Source organism: Sparus aurata, chromosome 2 (genome assembly GCF_900880675.1).
Source record: "Sparus aurata chromosome 2, fSpaAur1.1, whole genome shotgun sequence".
Classification (NCBI taxonomy): domain Eukaryota; kingdom Metazoa; phylum Chordata; class Actinopteri; order Spariformes; family Sparidae; genus Sparus; species Sparus aurata.
This window is the reverse complement of record NC_044188.1, coordinates 3,721,815-3,741,091: the sequence shown is the minus strand read 5'-3', so window position 1 is coordinate 3,741,091 and position 19,277 is coordinate 3,721,815. Positions and strand designations below refer to the sequence as shown.

The 19,277-nt window shown below is 41.2% G+C and overlaps 2 protein-coding genes across 5 annotated transcripts in view; one reads left to right on the top strand and one right to left on the bottom strand.

Annotated features, from left to right (window-relative positions):
* Positions 1-13,912, top strand: part of mark4b (MAP/microtubule affinity-regulating kinase 4b) — a 51,332-nt gene extending 37,420 nt beyond the window's left edge. The window contains exons 15-18 of one of the 4 annotated variants that reach the window (XM_030405503.1): positions 2,192-2,470; positions 3,471-3,553; positions 7,821-7,857; positions 9,838-13,912. In XM_030405503.1, coding sequence (XP_030261363.1) covers positions 2,192-2,470; positions 3,471-3,553; positions 7,821-7,857; positions 9,838-10,171 — 733 coding nt within the window. In that variant the 3' untranslated portion in view covers positions 10,172-13,912. Of the gene's footprint in view, positions 1-2,191; positions 2,471-3,470; positions 3,554-7,812; positions 7,858-9,837 lie in introns of all 4 variants that reach the window. The other 3 variants (XM_030405523.1, XM_030405513.1, XM_030405531.1) reach the window with 3 other exon arrangements.
* A 196-nt stretch (positions 13,913-14,108) lies between these two features.
* Positions 14,109-18,827, bottom strand: ckmb (creatine kinase, muscle b). The gene is made up of 9 exons (XM_030405542.1): positions 18,687-18,827; positions 17,205-17,317; positions 16,893-16,989; positions 16,510-16,664; positions 16,240-16,372; positions 15,957-16,128; positions 15,309-15,432; positions 14,994-15,183; positions 14,109-14,684 (listed from the first exon to the last, which is right to left on the bottom strand). Exons 2-9 carry the CDS (start codon positions 17,295-17,297, stop codon positions 14,506-14,508), a joined length of 1,143 nt encoding a protein of 380 aa, XP_030261402.1. The 5' UTR covers positions 17,298-17,317; positions 18,687-18,827; the 3' UTR covers positions 14,109-14,505.
* Between the last annotated feature and the right edge of the window lie 450 nt (positions 18,828-19,277).

Below are 19,277 nucleotides of genomic sequence, written 5' to 3'. Positions count from 1 at the left end.
TCTAATGCAGCTCCATTTTGTGATTTAACAAGTGGGGATGAGGGATGTGGAATGGAAGCAAAGAGCGACAGGTGAAGGGGGGAGAGAGGGGTGATAGGATGAGGAAAAGAGAGGTAAGAGGGTGAGGAAGAGATGGCTGAGGGGGGAGAAAGGGGGGGGTGAGCAGTAGAGATCAACAGGATGAAGTGAGGACTGGCATTGTGCCAGCGTCACCCTCCACTTGCCTCAGAGGCCTTGTCAATGTGATGCCATGCCAGAGTGGTTGATGGGACAAACACGTGCATGGACACACACACACACACACACACACACACACACACACACACACACACACACACAGTCACATTTAGTTGATAAAAGTGTACGTGACAAATTGTGCTAACTGAAGTGGTGAGAAACACAACACTGATCATGTTTATGACAGTAAATGTGTGACTGGTTTGTCATATTTCTTGATTATTAAACATACATTAAACACACATTACACTAATCTAGACAAAATTGTATGATGACACTATAAAATAAACAACTTCATGCTAAGACATATTGTAGATACAGATAAGGAAACACATCATGAAGCACAACTGAAGATGTAATATTTACTCATTTAAATGTCCCAAAAAAATGTTATATACAGTATTTTGAGTTGTGTACTAACATTGTCCTGAAGGTTTCCAGCAAAGTTCAAACCATAGAAACCCGCAATATTACTCAATGTAACGGTGTAATCGGTCCCCTGTCGCTGTAAGAGTGAGGAAGGAAGTTGCCGAATGTGACTAAACTTAACATGGATAAAACCTAAATACCTTATTACCTCGTCTGTGAACATTTCTGCCTGCGTTATTTTTTTTCTGTCAGCAGTGGTGGTTGTTTAACCATAAAAACTCCTATGAACACTTAATTAGTAATCAAATTACATCTTTTATTTCATTGTTTTAATTAAGAGGCCCCCAGCGGTGGAAATTACATACTGTACATTGAAATGTATTTATTTTTAATGATATCTTGGCAAAGAGTTGCGTGTTTTTATCGACAAGCTGTCAAACTTAAACTGTTTTTTTTTTATACGTCAAAAGATTTTTTTTGAATCCAGAAGCACTGGCTTTAACCTCACCCGTCCTATTCAAGACAGTAATGTTAATGATTCATGCACTTTTACAACCATCATAGAGAGGAAAAGAAGCACTAGTGAAAGAGACTTGAGCATTGTGAGCTTCTCTTGTCTTTTCTATGTTGTTTCTTCCACACCTTTGTTTCAGCTCGGCCTCTCCTCATCTTCCTTTTCTCCTCTCCTCGCCCTTTTTTTCACTGTTCAACTCATAAACCTCTCCACCTCTCTGTCTACCGCTCCTCTCTCATCCCCGGTGGGCCCCCTGCAGTAAGCTGCAGTGGGCAGCTAGTTCACAGTGATGTTAAACAATTTTGCTCTGCAACGGCTGCTCTTCAACTTATCACGTCTAATGGTTGTGGCCCACTTGAGCCCTGTGTGTGGGAGTTATCTAGAGCGTTATGAAAAGCAGCCTTAGGCTACCAGCCAGAGTCAGGGGCGGAGAGGTGTGTGTACAGTATGTGTGTGTGTGTGTGTGTGACAAAGTGGATAAAGAGGTAGGGGGGGCATGCAGAAAATTGAGAGGGTCTGAGTGGGGAGTGAGAGCATTTTGGGTCAGTTGTTAGACATTAAGAGAGTAATTGTCGGTCATTATGTTAAGGGGAACTTGCCCGCCCTCTCACACTACTTTAATTCTGTTCTGCCCTTTTTAAAGTTCTGGTTGTCATCGTAAAAACAACCAACACAATTCTTTACACATTTGCAAGCTTTTTGTGTGATTATTTAGGTTGTCTTTGGTATTGGGTCTTAATAAGATTTGCTTATGTACACTTACCATAAATATGCCTTAAAGGAAGAGTAATAATAAGAATAACACAAATATAATGAAAGTACTTGTAGTAATATCTTTATGTTTAAAGAGAAAATCACCTTTTCAGTCATGTCAGTATTCACATCTATCCAATTCTGTTAGGTCCAACATGCATCATCCATCATTTGGTCAGAGCCTTTTCCCTGGAGCCAGCAGCACATCCATTAAATATCTGTCAATACCCTGTGCTTTCTCCTGCACAGTTCTTGCACTTTCCAATTACAATGATCTTGATTGTTACTTACTCTTGGTTTTCCTCCTTCTCCCTCCAGTTCCTTATCCCACCGCCTTCCCCCCGCCTCGCCCTCAACCCACAGCATTGCTGGTGCCTCCGGCGCCTCCTCCTCATCCTCCACACCCTCCTCCCGCCTCTCCAGGGGATCCACAGTGAGGAGCACTTTTCACGGAGGGCAGATTAGAGACCGTAGGCCTCCGTCACATGCTCCTCCAGCTTCACCAACGCCGTCCCATGATTCGAGCCCACTGCCCCATGCAAGGACCCGGGCCACGACTAACCTGCTAAGCAAACTCACCTCCAAGTTGACTCGCAGGTAAGGGGAGGGACTGGGAGAAGGACTTTTTAACTTTTGTTTAGAGGCGTGATTAGAAGTAAAACATGACAAGAAAGAATGATAACGTTGAATATTAAATTATTGTCAAGGATTGTATCTGTTTGCTGATTACTGCCAACCATCCAGATGTGGTGAAGCGAAAGCAGACTGCCTGTTCAGGCCTCCATGTTTCTAGGCTTGTATCATGACAGTCTAACTCATTTGCTGTAAACCGGAGATCATTAAGCTAACCTTGCTGCCTCTCACCGTCTTTCTTAACCAGTACTAACCTGCCAACCTTCCTCCTCTAATAATGAATCTTTACAGGCTTCAGAACTTGTCCTACTTAATCTCAGACCTGGGTCAAATAATGTTTAAAAATGATTCTAAAACTAGAAGTCTGTTTTTGTTTTGTTTTTTCAATCCCACACCTTCCAACAGCCGTAAGATTTACACCCATTATCACCTGCTCGCTACAACATTTGGTGTTGAAGAATTGTCTCAGATCCCAAATTAAATATAAGAAAACAGTCCATATCCGATTGCATAGTCTTCTTTCATAACCTGTTTTGATAATGCAGTTAAGCCCACCTGAGAGCTACTTTAAGCTGGTACAGACAAACAATAACCTATTTGACCCAGGTCTGCTGGTCAGGTGGACGTGCTGTATGTCTTTCAAAGTCTGTTGTTCTTAGCTGCTTATTGTTGCTTTATCTGTTTGTTTGTTTGTTTGTTTGTTTGTTTGTTTGATTCTTTAACAACGTTTGCTTTCCTTACCAGTCACTTGTTAATCTTCTATCCTTTTTTTCCCCGAACAACTGTACACACAGTTTGATTTGTTCTTCTCTGCCTCCTCTACCTGTGCTTCTTTCTGTCGTCTCTGTTGTCTTCCCCCTCACTTGCTTTCTCTTTCATTCAATGGCTCTCTGACTCTCTGCTGTCAATTTTTCCTTTTTCCATTCCTCTCACCCTCTCTTCATCTCTTCCTCTCTCCTCCTAGGGTCACTCTTGACCCTTCTAAACGTCAGAGCTCAAACAAGTCCATGTCGGGCTGCACCCTCCCACAGGGGACAAAAACAGTTAGTAAGTCTTCCTTTCCCATGTTTTCTGGCTGCTTCTGTCTGCCTGACTGTCTGCCTGCTCGCCAGTGCCCTGTCATCCCCTCTACCCCTCATTCACTGTCTGTCGCAGGTTGGAGTTTAGTTATAAAAAAAACATGTATCTGAGGCAAAGCTACTCTACTGGCAGGAATTTAATTAGCAGTTGAGTTCAATTAAGCCTGCAGGGTTCTTACAGCATGAAAAGTCCATTTGTACGTCAGATACTGACGTTTTGAGTCGCTTTGTTGCTTTAACCCATCAGTTCTACAAGTGAACTACGTACGAGCAAGACCTCACTTTAGAATAAGGAACATATTCAGCACATTAAAATGTGTAGTTTTGTTTTGTAAGATGAGAATAGATCATATTTATGGGGTGTTGTGAAGGAAAATTGACTTCTTGTGTTACTACCAACTTATAAGGCTCGTACAGAGCAAAACAATAATACAATAGTTACGTTTTCTCTTATGAAAAAGATTGTTAAAGTATTACATTTGAGCTAATAAACACTGCTGAACCTCCGTCCAGGTTCTCTGTATACAGTATACTGTCATATTTTCACATTGAGCTTTAGTGACTCCTGCTCACTCATCCTAACTTGGGTCCCCACGCCATTTGTTCAAGTTTTACAATTTTCTTTCTATAGTAACAGACAAAAGTGTGTTAGGGTTACAAAAACCAAGACTTCCAAGTTGGAAATTAAGCTCTAGTCCAGTTTAAAACCCACATTATTCCACGACCAGAAATCTTATCCAGAAAACTTAAGTTTCTGGTACTATTTCCTTCAAAATTGAACTCAGTTGATGTTTCTTCCTATAGAGAAGCTCTATCTCACAACAGTTTATGTGACTAAAACTCTAATCAGCAGCTGTCTGCCTGAACATCTGTCTGTCTGTCTGTCTGTCTGTCTGGACTGCTTGTGTCTCTGCTGGCTGGGCTTTGTCCTGTAGCACTCGGTAGAGGCTGTAGGTGGAGCAGCACCAATACCTGCTACTAACAAAACACACAACAGTTACTATATTGATTTTCTGGAACAACAACAACAAGTGATGTTGGTTCATTGTTAGATTGTTCAAGTTTGCAACTATTATAGTAATAGACAGTCGTTTTGAATGTTGGCATTTGATTTAAGCGCACACACTCGGTCACACTACTTTTGTTTTTAGAATAAACAACCCTGTGAAGTTGTGTGTGTCTGTATTTGTGTCCCCAACAGTATGTGAGTTTGTTTCAACTCAGCTGTACTTGTGTGAGTCATGTAATCAACACCATATGTTTGCCAATGCTGTTAACAAATCAGTCAGTCCTACAGCAGGACTGTGGGATCCAGGACAGACAGGAAAGAGGGGGATGGTGCTTTATTGGTGTTTTATACGAGAGAGAGAGAGTGGGTGAATGATGAGAAAGAAGAGGAGTTATGACGAGAAGAGAGAGCGGTTATTTCTATTAACTACTGGTAACATAGTGTGCATTATGGTTTGTAGGGGCAAAAAATTCTTATTGTGTGATTGCGCAAACTTTGACACTGTGGCAGCACTTTTACACATTTCCAGACATCCAGTCTGTCTGCAAAAATATCAGTGAAACCTTCAAAAGTAGTTTTTGGTCAGTCCTTGAGAATAGAAGAAGAATAAAGACTGTTCTGTAGTTAATGTATCGCACAACTGTGAAACAGTCTTAGAAGGGGTAAACCTACAGTCGAAGACTCATGCAAACTAGTGTTTTATACCATTATTGAGACTAAAATACAGTGTATAAAGAGAAGATGTTGTGTTTTTGATTTAATATTTGCAATAAGGGCTTGTGGGAACACTCAGTCACGTATTTTCTTAATTATTAATTTATTGGTTGGTCTATAAAATGTCAGAAAAGGTTGAAAGATATTCATTATCATGGGGCCAAGGAGATTTTCTTGACTGATTGTGTAAAGTGATATAGTTGTAAATGGTAAGGCAGGTGAACTATGACTCAGTTTGTAACAGTGACAAGGCCATAGTAGTACATAGAAACCACCTAACATGAAAAACCTAAACAATTTTATTAAATAAAGATTCATGTCTGGGTAAAAACTGACAACAGGTCAATAGAATTGAGTCTGCATCATTGTAGTTTTAAACCGATGGCTTTAGGAGCACACAGCACTCTGCTTCCCTTCCAGGAGCAGATGCTTGTAAGAAGAATCTCCTCCTGCACCAGTCATCTTGACTGAGACCCAGCGTCACTGCCGTTTTAAATCAGGATTAGTTATGTAACCGGGATTTATCCCGCTCTTAAACAGGGATCTTACACAGCTCTTCCTCAAGATACAAGCAGATTGTCCTCTTACACTGCTGCTAGCTTCTCTGTCTGTCTCTCACTCTGTTTCTGTTTAATTTCTTCTTCTACCCTCTCCCTCTGTTACTCTGCTCTTTCTCTGACTCCCTCAATTTCAGCCATCCCTGTCTACCTCTCAGCCTTTGTACAGATTACATAATCTGAGACATATACTGCAAAGTTTACATACACTCGTCATTTACGAAACACTTTCATGGATTTTTCTTACTTTTATTCCACATTAAGGAGGTGATACCGCTCATTTCGCTGAGGGGGATCAGTAGGCATCAGTTTATGAGGGAGGAGTGAAGTGTTACTCATTTTCTTTCTTTGTTCAGACAAGAAAGCAAAGCTCTTGAATTAGATAGGACGCCCTTCTTTAGTCACAAAACGGCTACGTAATTACTGCCATGCAACACAGTACATGCATGGACTGATGCAGGATTTAAAAAAAATGTTTTTAAGGTTCAAATTATCGGAACAAAGTTGCTAGAATAAGGTTTAGTTAAGGTTTCCTAATCCTACATAAATTATCCTCCTGGTATTTCCTGGACAATTATTTGGATTCATTCATAACTGCTGAGGTTTATTCCAGTTATTACCTGTGAAAATTAGAAGGGTTTGTCTCCATGCACTTCAAGGGAGGTGACTCATTAGACTGAAGCACTGAAGAAGCTTAGAAGCACAGTTGTATTGACTTGTAGTTTTAGGCATTGTCATGTTGTATTTAGATCTAAAGCCCTGCAACAGCTCCACCCTCAGTGCCCAGAGTTTAGTCAGTTGTATTTCCAGAAAAAATAAATTTATCAATGAAATCTCACTGTTGGCTCCTTCAGACCACCCCCAGTTCCTGGAATAGAGATCAGGTTGCCAGGTTGGTTGGAAAGAAGCCCCATGTCTACAAACATGAATAAGCAACAGTGGCCTCTGGTGGCCATGAAACGAAGTGCAATATTTAGCCACAAACAGTCTTATTATTCCAACATACCCCCCATCAGTCATGAGCTGCCTGGCTGTTTAATGTGGCTCATTAAATGGAATCAATTAATCTCCTCTATAAATCATAAAAACATGCTTAATATCTTCATAATATATGATTAGAGGATGAGACTTGTCACCAACAGCCTCAAGAAATAAAACACTGGAATGGAAAATAACCTACATTCACATTCAGTTAAACTGGTCACTGTAGTGTGGGATGTTGGCAACAGTAGGAGTGCATGAATGAATGAATGAAAGATGAGCTGTGAGAGTTTGTGTGCTGCAGTAAAAGTAGAACACAAACAGGATAGCAGGAAAAAGGCAGATGACTAACAAACACCAGTTTATATTGATTGGTAGCAGAATGAAGTACAATAAACTAGAAGAAGCCAGAAATCAGGAATTTATAATCAGTTTTGTGTCTGTATATATTATCAGTATATATAATTATTGGATCTTGTGTTCTATGTGCTGTAATAAGCTGTACATATAATAGATGCCACATGTTCAATGTTTTACCAACAGTTGTAAACATGTTTCCATGTAATAACTGCATGGAAAAGACAACATTGAAATGTTGTTTCTGAAAAGGAGTTAGTTGTTCCCTTCTGTCCGTCTGTGTCTCTGTCTGTTGAGATCTGGCTCTCTGCTCTCTGGAGTCACTCCCTCTACATTTGTTTAACCTTCTCATTTGTTTTGTTGGTGACTTTCACATTTTGTGGTCTCACATCCATTCAGTGTCCCGGTGTAGTGAGTGTAGGTCAGTGATGATCCATGTGTGATTGAAAGATGAGTTTTCGTGTTTGTGTTGTGATTATTTGGCGTGTACTGACTGGCATAGCCATGCTGCTAATTAGTGCATTAAAAAAAAAAAAACAGGAAGTGGGGAGGGTTGGTGTGAAAGCATGATGAGCTGATCCTAACAGATACGTTTGTCTTCTCCTTGAGGGTCACAGACGAACCTGAGAGAATCAGCAGATCTCCGGTCACAAGGTGAGAGCACATTTCCATTTTTCCAACATTGACAACAAAATAATTGACTAATGTTGAGTTACGTGGGTCAGCAGCATTACAAGCAACCTTCCTTTTCATTAGATAGCCATAATTTACCATGTACTTAAATGATATCAGTTACTTACTGTTAAACATATGGGGAAATGCACTTATTTGCTTTCTTGCTGAAATATCTTCAGTTAACACATGACCCCCATAAAATGGTTGAATACATAACCCTTCATAAAGCTCCAAATTATCATTTGCAGAGAACATTTTATAACATGAGAGGTTTATGGCCTGTTTACACCTGGTATTAACATCTGTCCTGAGTGATCCCAAGTGTGTTATTAAAATGTGTCTCCGCATGCATCGATTATGAATTTGCTGTAGCCGTTTTACAAGCTTTTTAAGTTTTTCCTCACAACTCTCCAAATTGTCATGAGTTAGGGTTATTGGTTCTTGTAGGCAGAGGTAATTGTCTCTCTACACAGGAAGTTATAAAGAAAACTAGCTAAAAATTAGCTAAACTATCCGACCTGTAGCTCTTTATTTGCTGTACAAACATGACAGTGGAATCACTCAAAAAGAAAGCAAATAAGCATATTTCCCAAAATGTCAATCTATGTTATAAGTCTCTGTCTCACTGATAAGTAATTTGATTTCAGCACTTAAATTGTATTCCTTTTTAAGCTGTAAATGAAATACAATGACAGGATTTATTTGTTAACAGAGAGTCACTGTGTTTGCACTGCAGCTGTAAATGTTTTCATCCCTAGGTGAAACCTGATGTTTTTAATCTAAACATCAGAAGTCTACACTTTCTCTTCTACACAAGTCATACTTTCACATGTGAGCCAACATGGGAACTGTAATTAGATGCCTAGTACAGACCCAGATTCGATTTGAGCACTCAAATCCACATTTTCTGTAATTATTTTATTTAATAAGAAGAATTTTGGTTGGAAGAAGGTTGGTGCAGCCAATGACCTAGATTACAATGGTATTGTACCTCAAGCTGTCCTCTTATTTATGCTGTGTTTTTTCAGGGTTATCAGTCTCAGCTAATCAATATGATACTAAGGTCTTGTTTACTTCCTCTCAACATCAGCCGCTTCAGCCCAGTATCAGTCTCAGTCTCTGGTTAAAAACAGCAGGTAAACCAGCAGGCGTGGTGGTAGAACAGCCCTGTGTGTAGAAACCCCAATTCAAAGGAAAGAAAGAACACAAAAGTCATTTTCATTGTGTCTAACAACAGTTTAGTCCCTGTGACCCTCCACAGCAGCACCCTGATGTTTTAGGATCTTTGTGTGATGGATGTTGTTTTGTGTTACTCTAGAATTGATGACCAGAATGAAAGATAAGTTTTATTACAGCAAACAATCCATTAAAGACAGTAAATGTTATTTGAAGAATTAATCTGTATAGTATTTTATCAATCATATACAATTCATTATGAGCTCACATTAAAGAACAATATATATGTTTATCAAGATCCCTCACATGAACTATTCATTTGAGGTGGGTTTAATTTGCTTATGCCTTTGGTGTATTATATCCACTCTGTTGTATAAAAATCGATGTTGTTAGCTGATAAAATACATATTTATCTATCTGTGACCTAGGTAGCAAATGTGTATGTAGAAAAGTCTAATTTCAATGCATGATATTAATCTTTTTTCTTCTCCCCCCCTCCCCCCATTTCTCATACATTTAATTTCATACAACCATACACTCACTTGCCAACACCTTTCTCTTCACACATCCATCTCACTTCAAATCATACACTTATATATTCATTACCATTTATCCTGGAATCTGCTCTTCTATGTTTCCACATTTATTTTTGGTCTCATTCCCTCCCAACCCTCCCCCTGTGAACATCTCACCAACTACGCCCTGTCCTTTTTGTTTTTAATCTCCCTACATTTCCTCCTCATTCCTCTGTCTGCATCACCCCTCCCCTCCTTTTCCTTCCAGTCGCCATCTATCTGGGCATCAGAAAGCGGCCGAGCCCCGGACCCCCCGATGCGGCTGGGATGTGAGGGTGCGGAGCCCCCGCGACCCGGCCGAGGTGGTGCTAGCATTGCGTGAGGCGGCGCAGGGCTGCGGCTGCCAGGTCCACCTGGCGGGGCCTTTCCTCCTGTCCTGCACCCACGGAGCAGCCGGCGCACGAGTGGCCTTCGAGGCCGAGGTCTGCCAGCTGCCCAGCGGGCTGGGCCAGAGCAGCGGCGTGAGGTTCAAGCGCCTGTGGGGGGCACCGTTAGCCTTTAGAGACATCGCCACCAAAGTGTCCAAGGAGCTGGAGCTCTGAGGGCGACAGGAGGCGGGGCAGGTTGATGACAGACAGGACAAGTTGATGAATGAGGAGGGAGGAGGAGGATGAGGAACAATGAGGCCTCCTCTTCTTCCTCCCTGGGCTCCACCTCATCTGATGCGGCTAGCGATGCCTCGCCTCCGCCAAAGACCCTCTTCTTCTGATGCCACCAATCACAGCCAGACAAATGGATGCACAGACACGGATAGACCGCCATCGGCAGACTTATGATGACCCTTGACCTTGGAGCTGTCAGTGACCTACAACCCTCGCTTAAACACACCACCACCTCCATACTATGTGAGCCCATGGAGTCAACCAGTTTTTTTTTTTTTTTCATGATATGTTTGAACATGATGAGGATGGTGTTGCTGAGAATGATGGAGAATGGTAATTTGTTGTTGTTTACTTTGTTATTCCTATTGTATCATATTTGTCATCATTCCTTTTTAAAGAGCTGCTATTTAAAGAAATGTTTTAATTTTTTTGTGTATTAAGTTTATTTTCTTTCTTTAATGCTTTTAAAATGGGCAGAAGTTTCTCGGAGGCAGACGTCACATATTTAAGAAGTGAGAGCGCAGTCTGACCTCCGGCCTCTAGAGGGAGACATGCAGTAATGCAGATACTTGTGACAGACTGAATGACGCATCACAGCCTTTCTGCCCATCCAGTCATACGACGCATTTTACTGCTCAGTTGGGATTCTTTTTATGTTTGTTTGTACGGTTCCTGGTAAAAAGTTGCCTCTCTGCCTGCTATCCATACTGAATTCAGTACTTTGTATTGATAGCTGGCATGTGAGCCGACGTGTAAAGCTGCCTAATTATACAAAACTATGATAATAATTTGAGCTTATGCTCTGACCCTTTAAAATACCGAACATTTCCACAGTTTCCTTCCCCTGCTACTTTTATTAACATGCAGTTCTTTCAAGAAATTTAAAAAACCATAATGTTTTGTGGGTTTAAAGGTTCAGTATGTAGGATTTAGGAGGATCTATTGTCAGAAATTGAATGTAAATTTCACAGTTATGTTTAAATTTGCATATAATCACCTGAAAATAATATACAAAAAAATCTACAGAGGGAGCGAGTCCACTGTGTGCACCGCCATGTTTCTACAGTAGCCCAGAATGGGCAAACCAAACACTAACCTAAATCTTACACACTGGACCTGTTTATAGTACAAATGTAGGAGGATAAACACTGGAATTAATATTGCAGGCAGAAAAGGGCCATTTAACAATTTAACCAGAATTCCTTCAGCACGTTTAGTTTGTTCAAAAAAGAAAAGCAGGTTTTGTCCTCCAATCAGAGTCCATTATTCTGAGAGCTAATTTAACTAAACCCTCAAGTAAATAAAGTCAATATAACTAAAACACCTTTTAGCACATATCGTATGCTTTAAGTGACTGTCCGGACAACTGATTAAGATAATATAATATCAACAAATTTACAAATCGGCTGTTGGATTTGACTGCCGGCCAAGTGACGAGGTGTTTTTTTTTTGTATCTGATGTGATTTAAATTTAACACAATATGATACAAAGCTTTTTGAAATGTTTCACTCCCTTTTCTCCAAGACTCTCCAAGAAAACAGGATGCTAGAAAGCATTTACTTGTTGGCTGTTTTGGTCAATTGTCAAACTGTTACAAATTCAAACAGGCACAGATTTAGCTTCAGCTTTGAATCCCAGTGAGACAGTTTATTTTTTAAAGGAAGACCTTCAAGGTACATAACTACAGTAGCTCATACCAGTTTAGAGTAAATGGAGTAGTACTCTGGTAGCACTTTGACATAACAGTATCGTAGTCTGTCAGAACATCATCGCCATCACTTTCCTCACATGTAGTGCAATACAGCCAAAAAGCCAAGAATCAAGACTTAAATAAGCATTGATTAAAACTTAATAGGGCTCCTTGTTTCTTTTATCGTTTATTTTTTTATATTGCCGATTTGTTTTTAAAATTCATTGAGCACTTTTTTTTGCTTTTTAGCCAGGTTTGCATCGTGCTGTACTGGCAGTTTTTAATTAATCTGTATTTTTTTTCTTTTGTAAATTCTTAAAAATCACATTTGTCTCACACATTTAAACCCACTGAAGTGAGTATCCGACATTCAGAATTTCTTTCTTTCTTTTACAGTGCTTACACTTTTTAGCATCATTCACTTCCTACTGTAAAGAAACCTGCTGGAGTGATGACTTCAGGTTTCCAGGCAGAGGCAGTATTTGGTTTCAGTGATGCCCAAAAGTCACGTGGTACAAACTAAATTCAAGTCTCCATAAAGTTTTGTCAGATTTACCAGTTTTCTTTTGTCTAATGTTCTAGTAATCAAAAAGGTCAAGAACATAAAACTTAAATGTGACGGCCCAGTCATCTGAATCAAATGTTGGCATTTTACTTTTATGCAAACCACGGATGCGTTTAAATTACCTGTACCTGTCATACGCACCATATTGACATTTATACAATTCTAGTCATATGATGTTTAGAATACGCAGATGGATACTTACTTTCATGTCAGGAGGTTGACAGAATGGTGGTTGCGTTGGCTTGTAAGCCGGAGACAGCTGATTAAAACTGTGTTTCAGTGTTTGGAAGCATGAAACAAAGGAGATATGTTGGTATTTTTCAGCCATGCTTGTGTCGATAAATCAGGATAAATTAAATGTGCCTTGGGGCGATTTCTATTAGTGTCGGTGGAACTTCTTGACAAGACATAGGGACATTTTCAGCAATAAAACTGGACATTTGGACAAGATTTGGGGAAAAACATGAGCAGAAAAAATTCTTTACCTAAACCTAACCAAGTGATTTTCATGCCTGATCCTGGAAAGACCATAAGCAAAGCATGGACACAACATAAGATTTAAAAACTAAGCCTAAACAAAACGTAAAGTTGCATAAAGAAATGTTAAATTTAAAAATATCCATGGTTTGCAGAAACCTACATTGCCAACATTTATTCTGGGGGTTGGGTTAAATAGAAACTGTAGACTTTTCCCTTTTGTGGACTGTTGACCAATCAGATTCCATTATGACTTTTAGAGGTTTATGACTGTTAACCCATCAGACTCCTGTCTCGTCATGTCACGGTATAATTTCGAAGCATGCGTCTGTGAAGTGATGAGACAGAATGTAAAATCAGAATATGAGCTTCAATGATCGATTGAAAAAATCAGACACTCAACTAATTTCAAAACAAAACTCTCAAGATTCAAATGTCGACACTGACGACTCCAAAATCGAAAGGTTGTTGTACTTGTATTGTAACTCTATAAAGCCAAGCAATTATTACTTGTACTTCTGAAGTATGCAGCATCTAACACAACAGATTTGTCAAAGGAGAAGTTACGGCAGGTTTGGGATCTTTACGGCTGTAAGATCCACAGGAATTTATCTGTAAAATGGGAGATTTCAGCCTCAGCAGGTATCCACCACTGTCTGAAAATGTGAAGCTGTGATTTAGGGCTAGTTTTTTTGTTTGTGTGTGTGTGTGTGTGTGTGTGGGTGTGTGAGAACAACTGGGCCTCACTCTCTGAACCTGTTCTGTAGATACAGTTAGGGCCATGCTTTAAGGCTACAGTTCTGTTGTATAGTGTGTTTGAAGCTGTCGCTGTTACCAACATAACTTAACTTATGGGCTGAAATTACAGAAATGATCGACCTGCAATCCTGCATGTCTCCTAGGAAATAATGTGTGACACAAAAATAAAGACTTTCACCCTCTTTCATATTTCATGTCAATTTCTTTTCCTCTGATATGAGTTTTATGTGTCATCTCATCCGTTTCTGTGTCTTATTGTCTAATTGTTGCATGATGTGTGCTATTAGTCAAAATTAGGGGTCGACTGATATGTTTTTTTTTTTCAGATTATAAGTAACCAAAGAGAGTAGGAGTTGAAGTCGCATAAAGAAAACATGAGAGAAGGTTTGATTGTCGAATGGGGCATAATTTAATTGTCCAGTTATAATTCACAACCAAAAAAAAAATGTTTCTTTCGGTGTGTACATAGCCACGACCAGACTATGCATGGATTGATCCCAGGATGTTACAGAGAGAATGCGGGAGAGATGAATGGAGTGACAGGAAATTATAAAGAGGAACCAAAGCAGAGAAGGAAAAGAAAGATGAGTGAGATTTACAGTAGTAAGAAAAGAAGGAGAAAAGTGGAGTGTCTTCTTGATGGGAAGAAGTAAACAGGAAGTAGCCAGTTGGCCGAAGCCGGTAAAATAACTTTACAACAGTGCTACCTGTTCATTTTTTTTTTGTTCATATAAAAAAAAACAAACACAGACAGTCATTCAATCATTGGTTGTCTGTCCAATTTACTTCTGGGCGGGGATCATGCCATCGATGGCCTCTCCCTTCTCAAGCTTCTTCTCCATCTCAACCATCAGCTTGACACCGTCAACCACGAGCTGGACCTGGTCCACCTCAGAGGAACCCAGACGATCAGCGTTGGAGATGTCGAACACGCCACCCACGGAGGCTGTGTCCACACCACCTGCAGGGAGAAGAAGCAGTAGGTGAAGAAACGCAATTTATCTGGGCATTCACATAAAGAAGGAATTAAGAAACGAGTACTTTTTCTTGATATCTTCACCATATTTCGGTGAAATTGAGCGAGTAGTTAAGAGAGGGGGAATGATCATACAAAACATACAATATCTGTTTACTTCTTAATTTTGCTGTTGACTTTACGTCACGCGGCTGTGTTATTCTATAACCAAATCTATTGGGGTTCCTCTGATAATACTTGTCACTAGCGCTGCAGCCAAAGTCAGCTCCTTTTATTTTTTTCTTCTTTTAGTACCTGTGCCACGCTTCTGCAGACGCAGCCTGTTCAGGATCTCCTCGAACTTGGCATGTGTGCTGAGCTTGGGCAGCTTGACGTGCACGCCACCGCGCAGGCCGGTTCCCAGGTTGGAGGGGCAGGTCAGGATGTAGCCCAGATGCTCGTTCCACATGAAGCCGTGGTTGTGCTTCTTGAAGATCGCCTCAATCTGACCGGCGAGGAGGAGAGTGCAATAAACAATGCATGATTATAATCAGATTTATGTCACTGAATTCTGAGTAGACCTATGAAGAAAAGACACCATACAGTTGTGTGTATGTTTCAGTGCATTACCTTCTGCAGGCCAGTGCAGAAGCGTCTGAAGACCTCCTTCATGTTGCCTCCCTTCTGCATGGAGATGACACGCAGGTGATCCTCCTCGTTCACCCAGACCAAGAAGGACTTTTGGTCGTTGTGCCTGGAGAAAGAAAATCTGGCTCAGTTTCACTTCATTCACATATTAGACACAAAAGTCAATGAATGTTGTGTGGATACAATTCGCAGTTTGTTAGCGATGTGCCTTCATAGAAATGTGAAAGGAAACATTCGACCCTGGTTAACACACTCACACTGATCATGTGAATCAGTTGTGGATTTACAGGATTTCAAGCCACTGTAAGGGGCAGCGTATGCCGCAGCTGAACACACTGTGCTTTGGTATACATGACACACTTTAACAGATGTTTGAAAACAGAAGGAATCAGATTGTCATGTTGGGGCTGTGAGAGAAAGAGACAGATGGTGTTTAGGGTTGGCTTTGGAGTGGCAGATGGGAGATTTAAGCCCGGAGGGGGTCGTTTGTTTACAGAGTGTATATTTTGTTAACAAAGGCACAAAACCTGCTGCTACAGTCGATGATAGCACATATCTGACCATCTTTTTGCCTTTCAAACTGTCTAATGTTGAATGAAAAGTTTGATTTCATTTGTGTCTGTCTCTCACCAGATGCCTCTGCCGTCGGGCCAGTCACGGGCCATGCCAGCGCAGGTCAGCAGGGGGGAGACGGGCTTGTCGAACAGGAAGTGATCAGCGATCAGCTGCTCCTGCTCGGCATCGGTCATGCCTGTCAGGGGGTAGTACTTTCCCTTGAGCTCACCCTCCAGGTTGGCCAGGGCTGACGGGACAGAACCAAGAAGATATGGAAAGAGGAAATGAGTCAGTTGTTCTACAAATGATTGCATTAAATTGATAGATTCGCCTATTATTGAATTATTTGAACACTCACCCTCAATGGACAGCTTCTCAATGGCTCTGCGCTCTCCACGGCTGTTGTGGGGGGGCAGGGTGAATCCCTTGATGCTGCGGCCAGTACGGACACGGCTGGACAGCACGTAGTTGGGGTCCAGGTCATCACCACCCTGAGAGAAGAAGAAAAACACAACAAACAGTATGAATGCAGTGAATACATTAAAGACTACTTTGTGACAGCCTCCTTTCTGCCGGTGTGATGTGCTGATCTACAACGACACTACCAATGACTGTGTGGACTCCTCACCTTCAGGTTCTCGAAGTTCAGGTCGGTCTTGTGCTTGTCGGTGGGTTTGTATCCACCGTGACGGTCGGAGATGATGGGGTCCAGCAGATCCTTGAAGACCTCGTAGGACTCCTCATCACCAGCAACACAGCCGACGGTCATGATGAAGGGGTGGCCTTTGGGACAAGAGGAAAGATGACAAGGTTGGTTCACATTGCTAGCCAGTGCAACATAAAAATCTTCCTGTTGTCTTGAATGCGAAGTAACCCTAACCCTAAGGTGTAACAAGGAATTCCTGGACATAACTATTAACTTGGTAGAACAGAAAACGTGCCAGACATTTAGCCCGGATCCAAAAAGATTGCTATAACTTTGAGGTATGCTGATGACTTTTTCTTTCTTACCGGGGTTGTCAACACCAGTCTGGATGATGTCATCCACGGTGAAGCCACTGGGGGTGGATTTGCCCCTCAGCTTGCCGTAGATCTCCTTGTTCAGCACCTATAGAGAATGACACCCAGTGAGTGCAGGTCAGTGATGATACAGTCACATGATTTCCTCCGTATCTTAAGCTGTGCTGCATGAAAGTGGAGTAACTTAGCACTCAGAAAAATCTTGCTCTTCTAAAAGCATACAGTGCTTTTGTAGAAAGCAGTGTCAGAATAGCGATATCAGCACTGTTTGGATGTGTGTTTGTGTCAGAGTAGGATTTGTACCTTGGCCATGTGGTTGTTGTGCAGGGACAGATCGGGGAACTCATCGTCCAATGAGAACTTCATCTTGTAGTCATTGTGGCAGTTCTTTGCCATGGCTGCGATTCTTACTCCGTCTGCGAGGAGACACAAAAAAATAAAAGAGGATGTGTTATTTCTCTGAATCTGCATTTGGTGATACCACAGTAAGCTACAGTTTAGCTACATCGTTTAATGTTTCTTTGTTGCGGTGATGTAACAACGAATACCATTTTTCTTTTCTGGCATTTCTCCAAGTTTTTCGAGTGTCTTGTCTATGAGTCTCCTGGTGACGTGGAGACACCTCCTCATTCTGTCTCTCTCGCTTTCTTACTTGAGTCTTTCTCTCTCTGTCAGCTGTGCTGTCCACGTCTGTCTCCCTGCTTTACTGCCTGTCCAACTGTCTCACCACCTGTCTCACCACCTGTCTTCCCCTCACACCGCAGATTATTAATAGCGCGGTTCTCCACCCTCCCATCTCTGCAGAGAGCTACAGTTTCTATCACATTATGATGAATGGTGTTCTCCTCTCTCTCACTCCATTCAGCCTCAGACTAATGCAAACTTAGTGGCCGAGCCAGAGAAAGAACTGTGGTACCAGAAGTATTCAAACTTTTTAAAGAGATCAGCATTTTTAAGAATGAAATAGCGGCTGAAATGCTGATGGTACTCGTGCAATATTTGGTTGTTAGTTTAGTTAAAAAAAATATATTTCCCTACAGCAACAAATACATCTCAAATGTACAACTTATTGATCCGAACCTAAACAGAAATAATTCAATACAAATTTCTAAATGCGGAGCTGGAACCCAGAGAGCTGCAGCTACAGAATGTGGGGTCAGAAATAGATTTACAACCTTCGTATCTATCACTCTGTATCTATTTACATGCTGGTCTCCCCCTCTGTGAGACAGACGACTCCTTCAGTTGCTTGAGTTGTAGTTGATTGATGACACACTCAAAGGTCAAAGCGCTGCCTGCTTCTTTTAGATGACTCCACAAATTCCATGACCAAATTGAGTGCTCCTAAACTGTTCAAAGTCAAATCTGAAGCCTGCCCTGCTAGTGTCGGCAACAGCTGACACATAGTAGCAACTGTTTCAGTGACACCAAACTGCCCCTATAACTAACTATCCTTTATTAGCAGACTAGTGCTACACATTGCAAAGTCTCCTGAAAAGAAAAGCTTCACTACAGCGTGCACCAATAGAAGAACGATCAGAGTAGATTTTAGCAGTTTCCATATCCGAAGGAATATGTGCAAAGATTTAGAGGAATCCAAGACTAGAAAAAAAATGAGAAAATGAAAAGTTTTCACAGCTCCAGAGTTCACCAATGGAGGAATCTGTCTGTCTGATAGTTTGGTCAGGGAGGAGATTTTTGTCCATACTAATACGGAAAAATCCCCCAAATCTTTCCCATGGATTTTTCAAAAAGGATGACTAAAGCATCGCTTTGCTTTTTTACCTGCTTAGGAGAAAAGAAAGAAGTAACAGTTCCCGGGATCAGGTCCTGTCCACCGAATGTAGGTGTTGCCCAACTCTATCAGGTGATGGGCTTAAGCTTTTATACTCAAACCTCTGCGCCCATTGGCTGACTAGACGAGGGGTCCCCTCATTCGATTGGCCGCAGGGGGTCTTCAGTGGCCGGGTGAGATTTCTAAAAGGAAAGAACGAACATCACACTACACTCGAGACGAGAGACAGGGCAACAGCTGCAGCTGCTCGGCCCACCCTTTCACCTTCCACCTGCTCGCAGTCGCTTGGTAGTAGCCTGCAGGACGGAACAGTTGGGTCGAGGAGGGAACAGAAGCACACACATTCATTAGATTACAGCTGCATGATATGGGGGCAAAAAAGCATATTGCAATCATTTCTGACAGATATTATGATTGTTATGTGAGTGACAATCATCTTTGGACCCAATTTTCACTGAAAAAAACATATTCTCTCAAATCTAGACAATAATACTTGTCCAGGAAATCTACAGTGCGTCGTTATGAAGTCGTATTGTGACATATTTAACAAAAACTGAAGCTTCTGCAATTTGGATATTTCA

What these genes read in the sequence shown, in the direction of transcription:
- ckmb (XM_030405542.1), bottom strand. Translation starts at nt 17,297, where the DNA reads ATGGCAAAGAACTGCCACAATGACTACAAGATGAAGTTCTCATTGGAC. An exon ending in GACTGGTGTTGACAACCCCG is followed by an intron (nt 16,665 to 16,892) that starts GTAAGAAAGAAA and finishes CTTGTCCCAAAG; the next exon opens with GCCACCCCTTCATCATGACC. An exon ending in TCTGCAGAAGCGTGGCACAG is followed by an intron (nt 14,685 to 14,993) that starts GTACTAAAAGAA and finishes TTCTCCCTGCAG; the next exon opens with GTGGTGTGGACACAGCCTCC.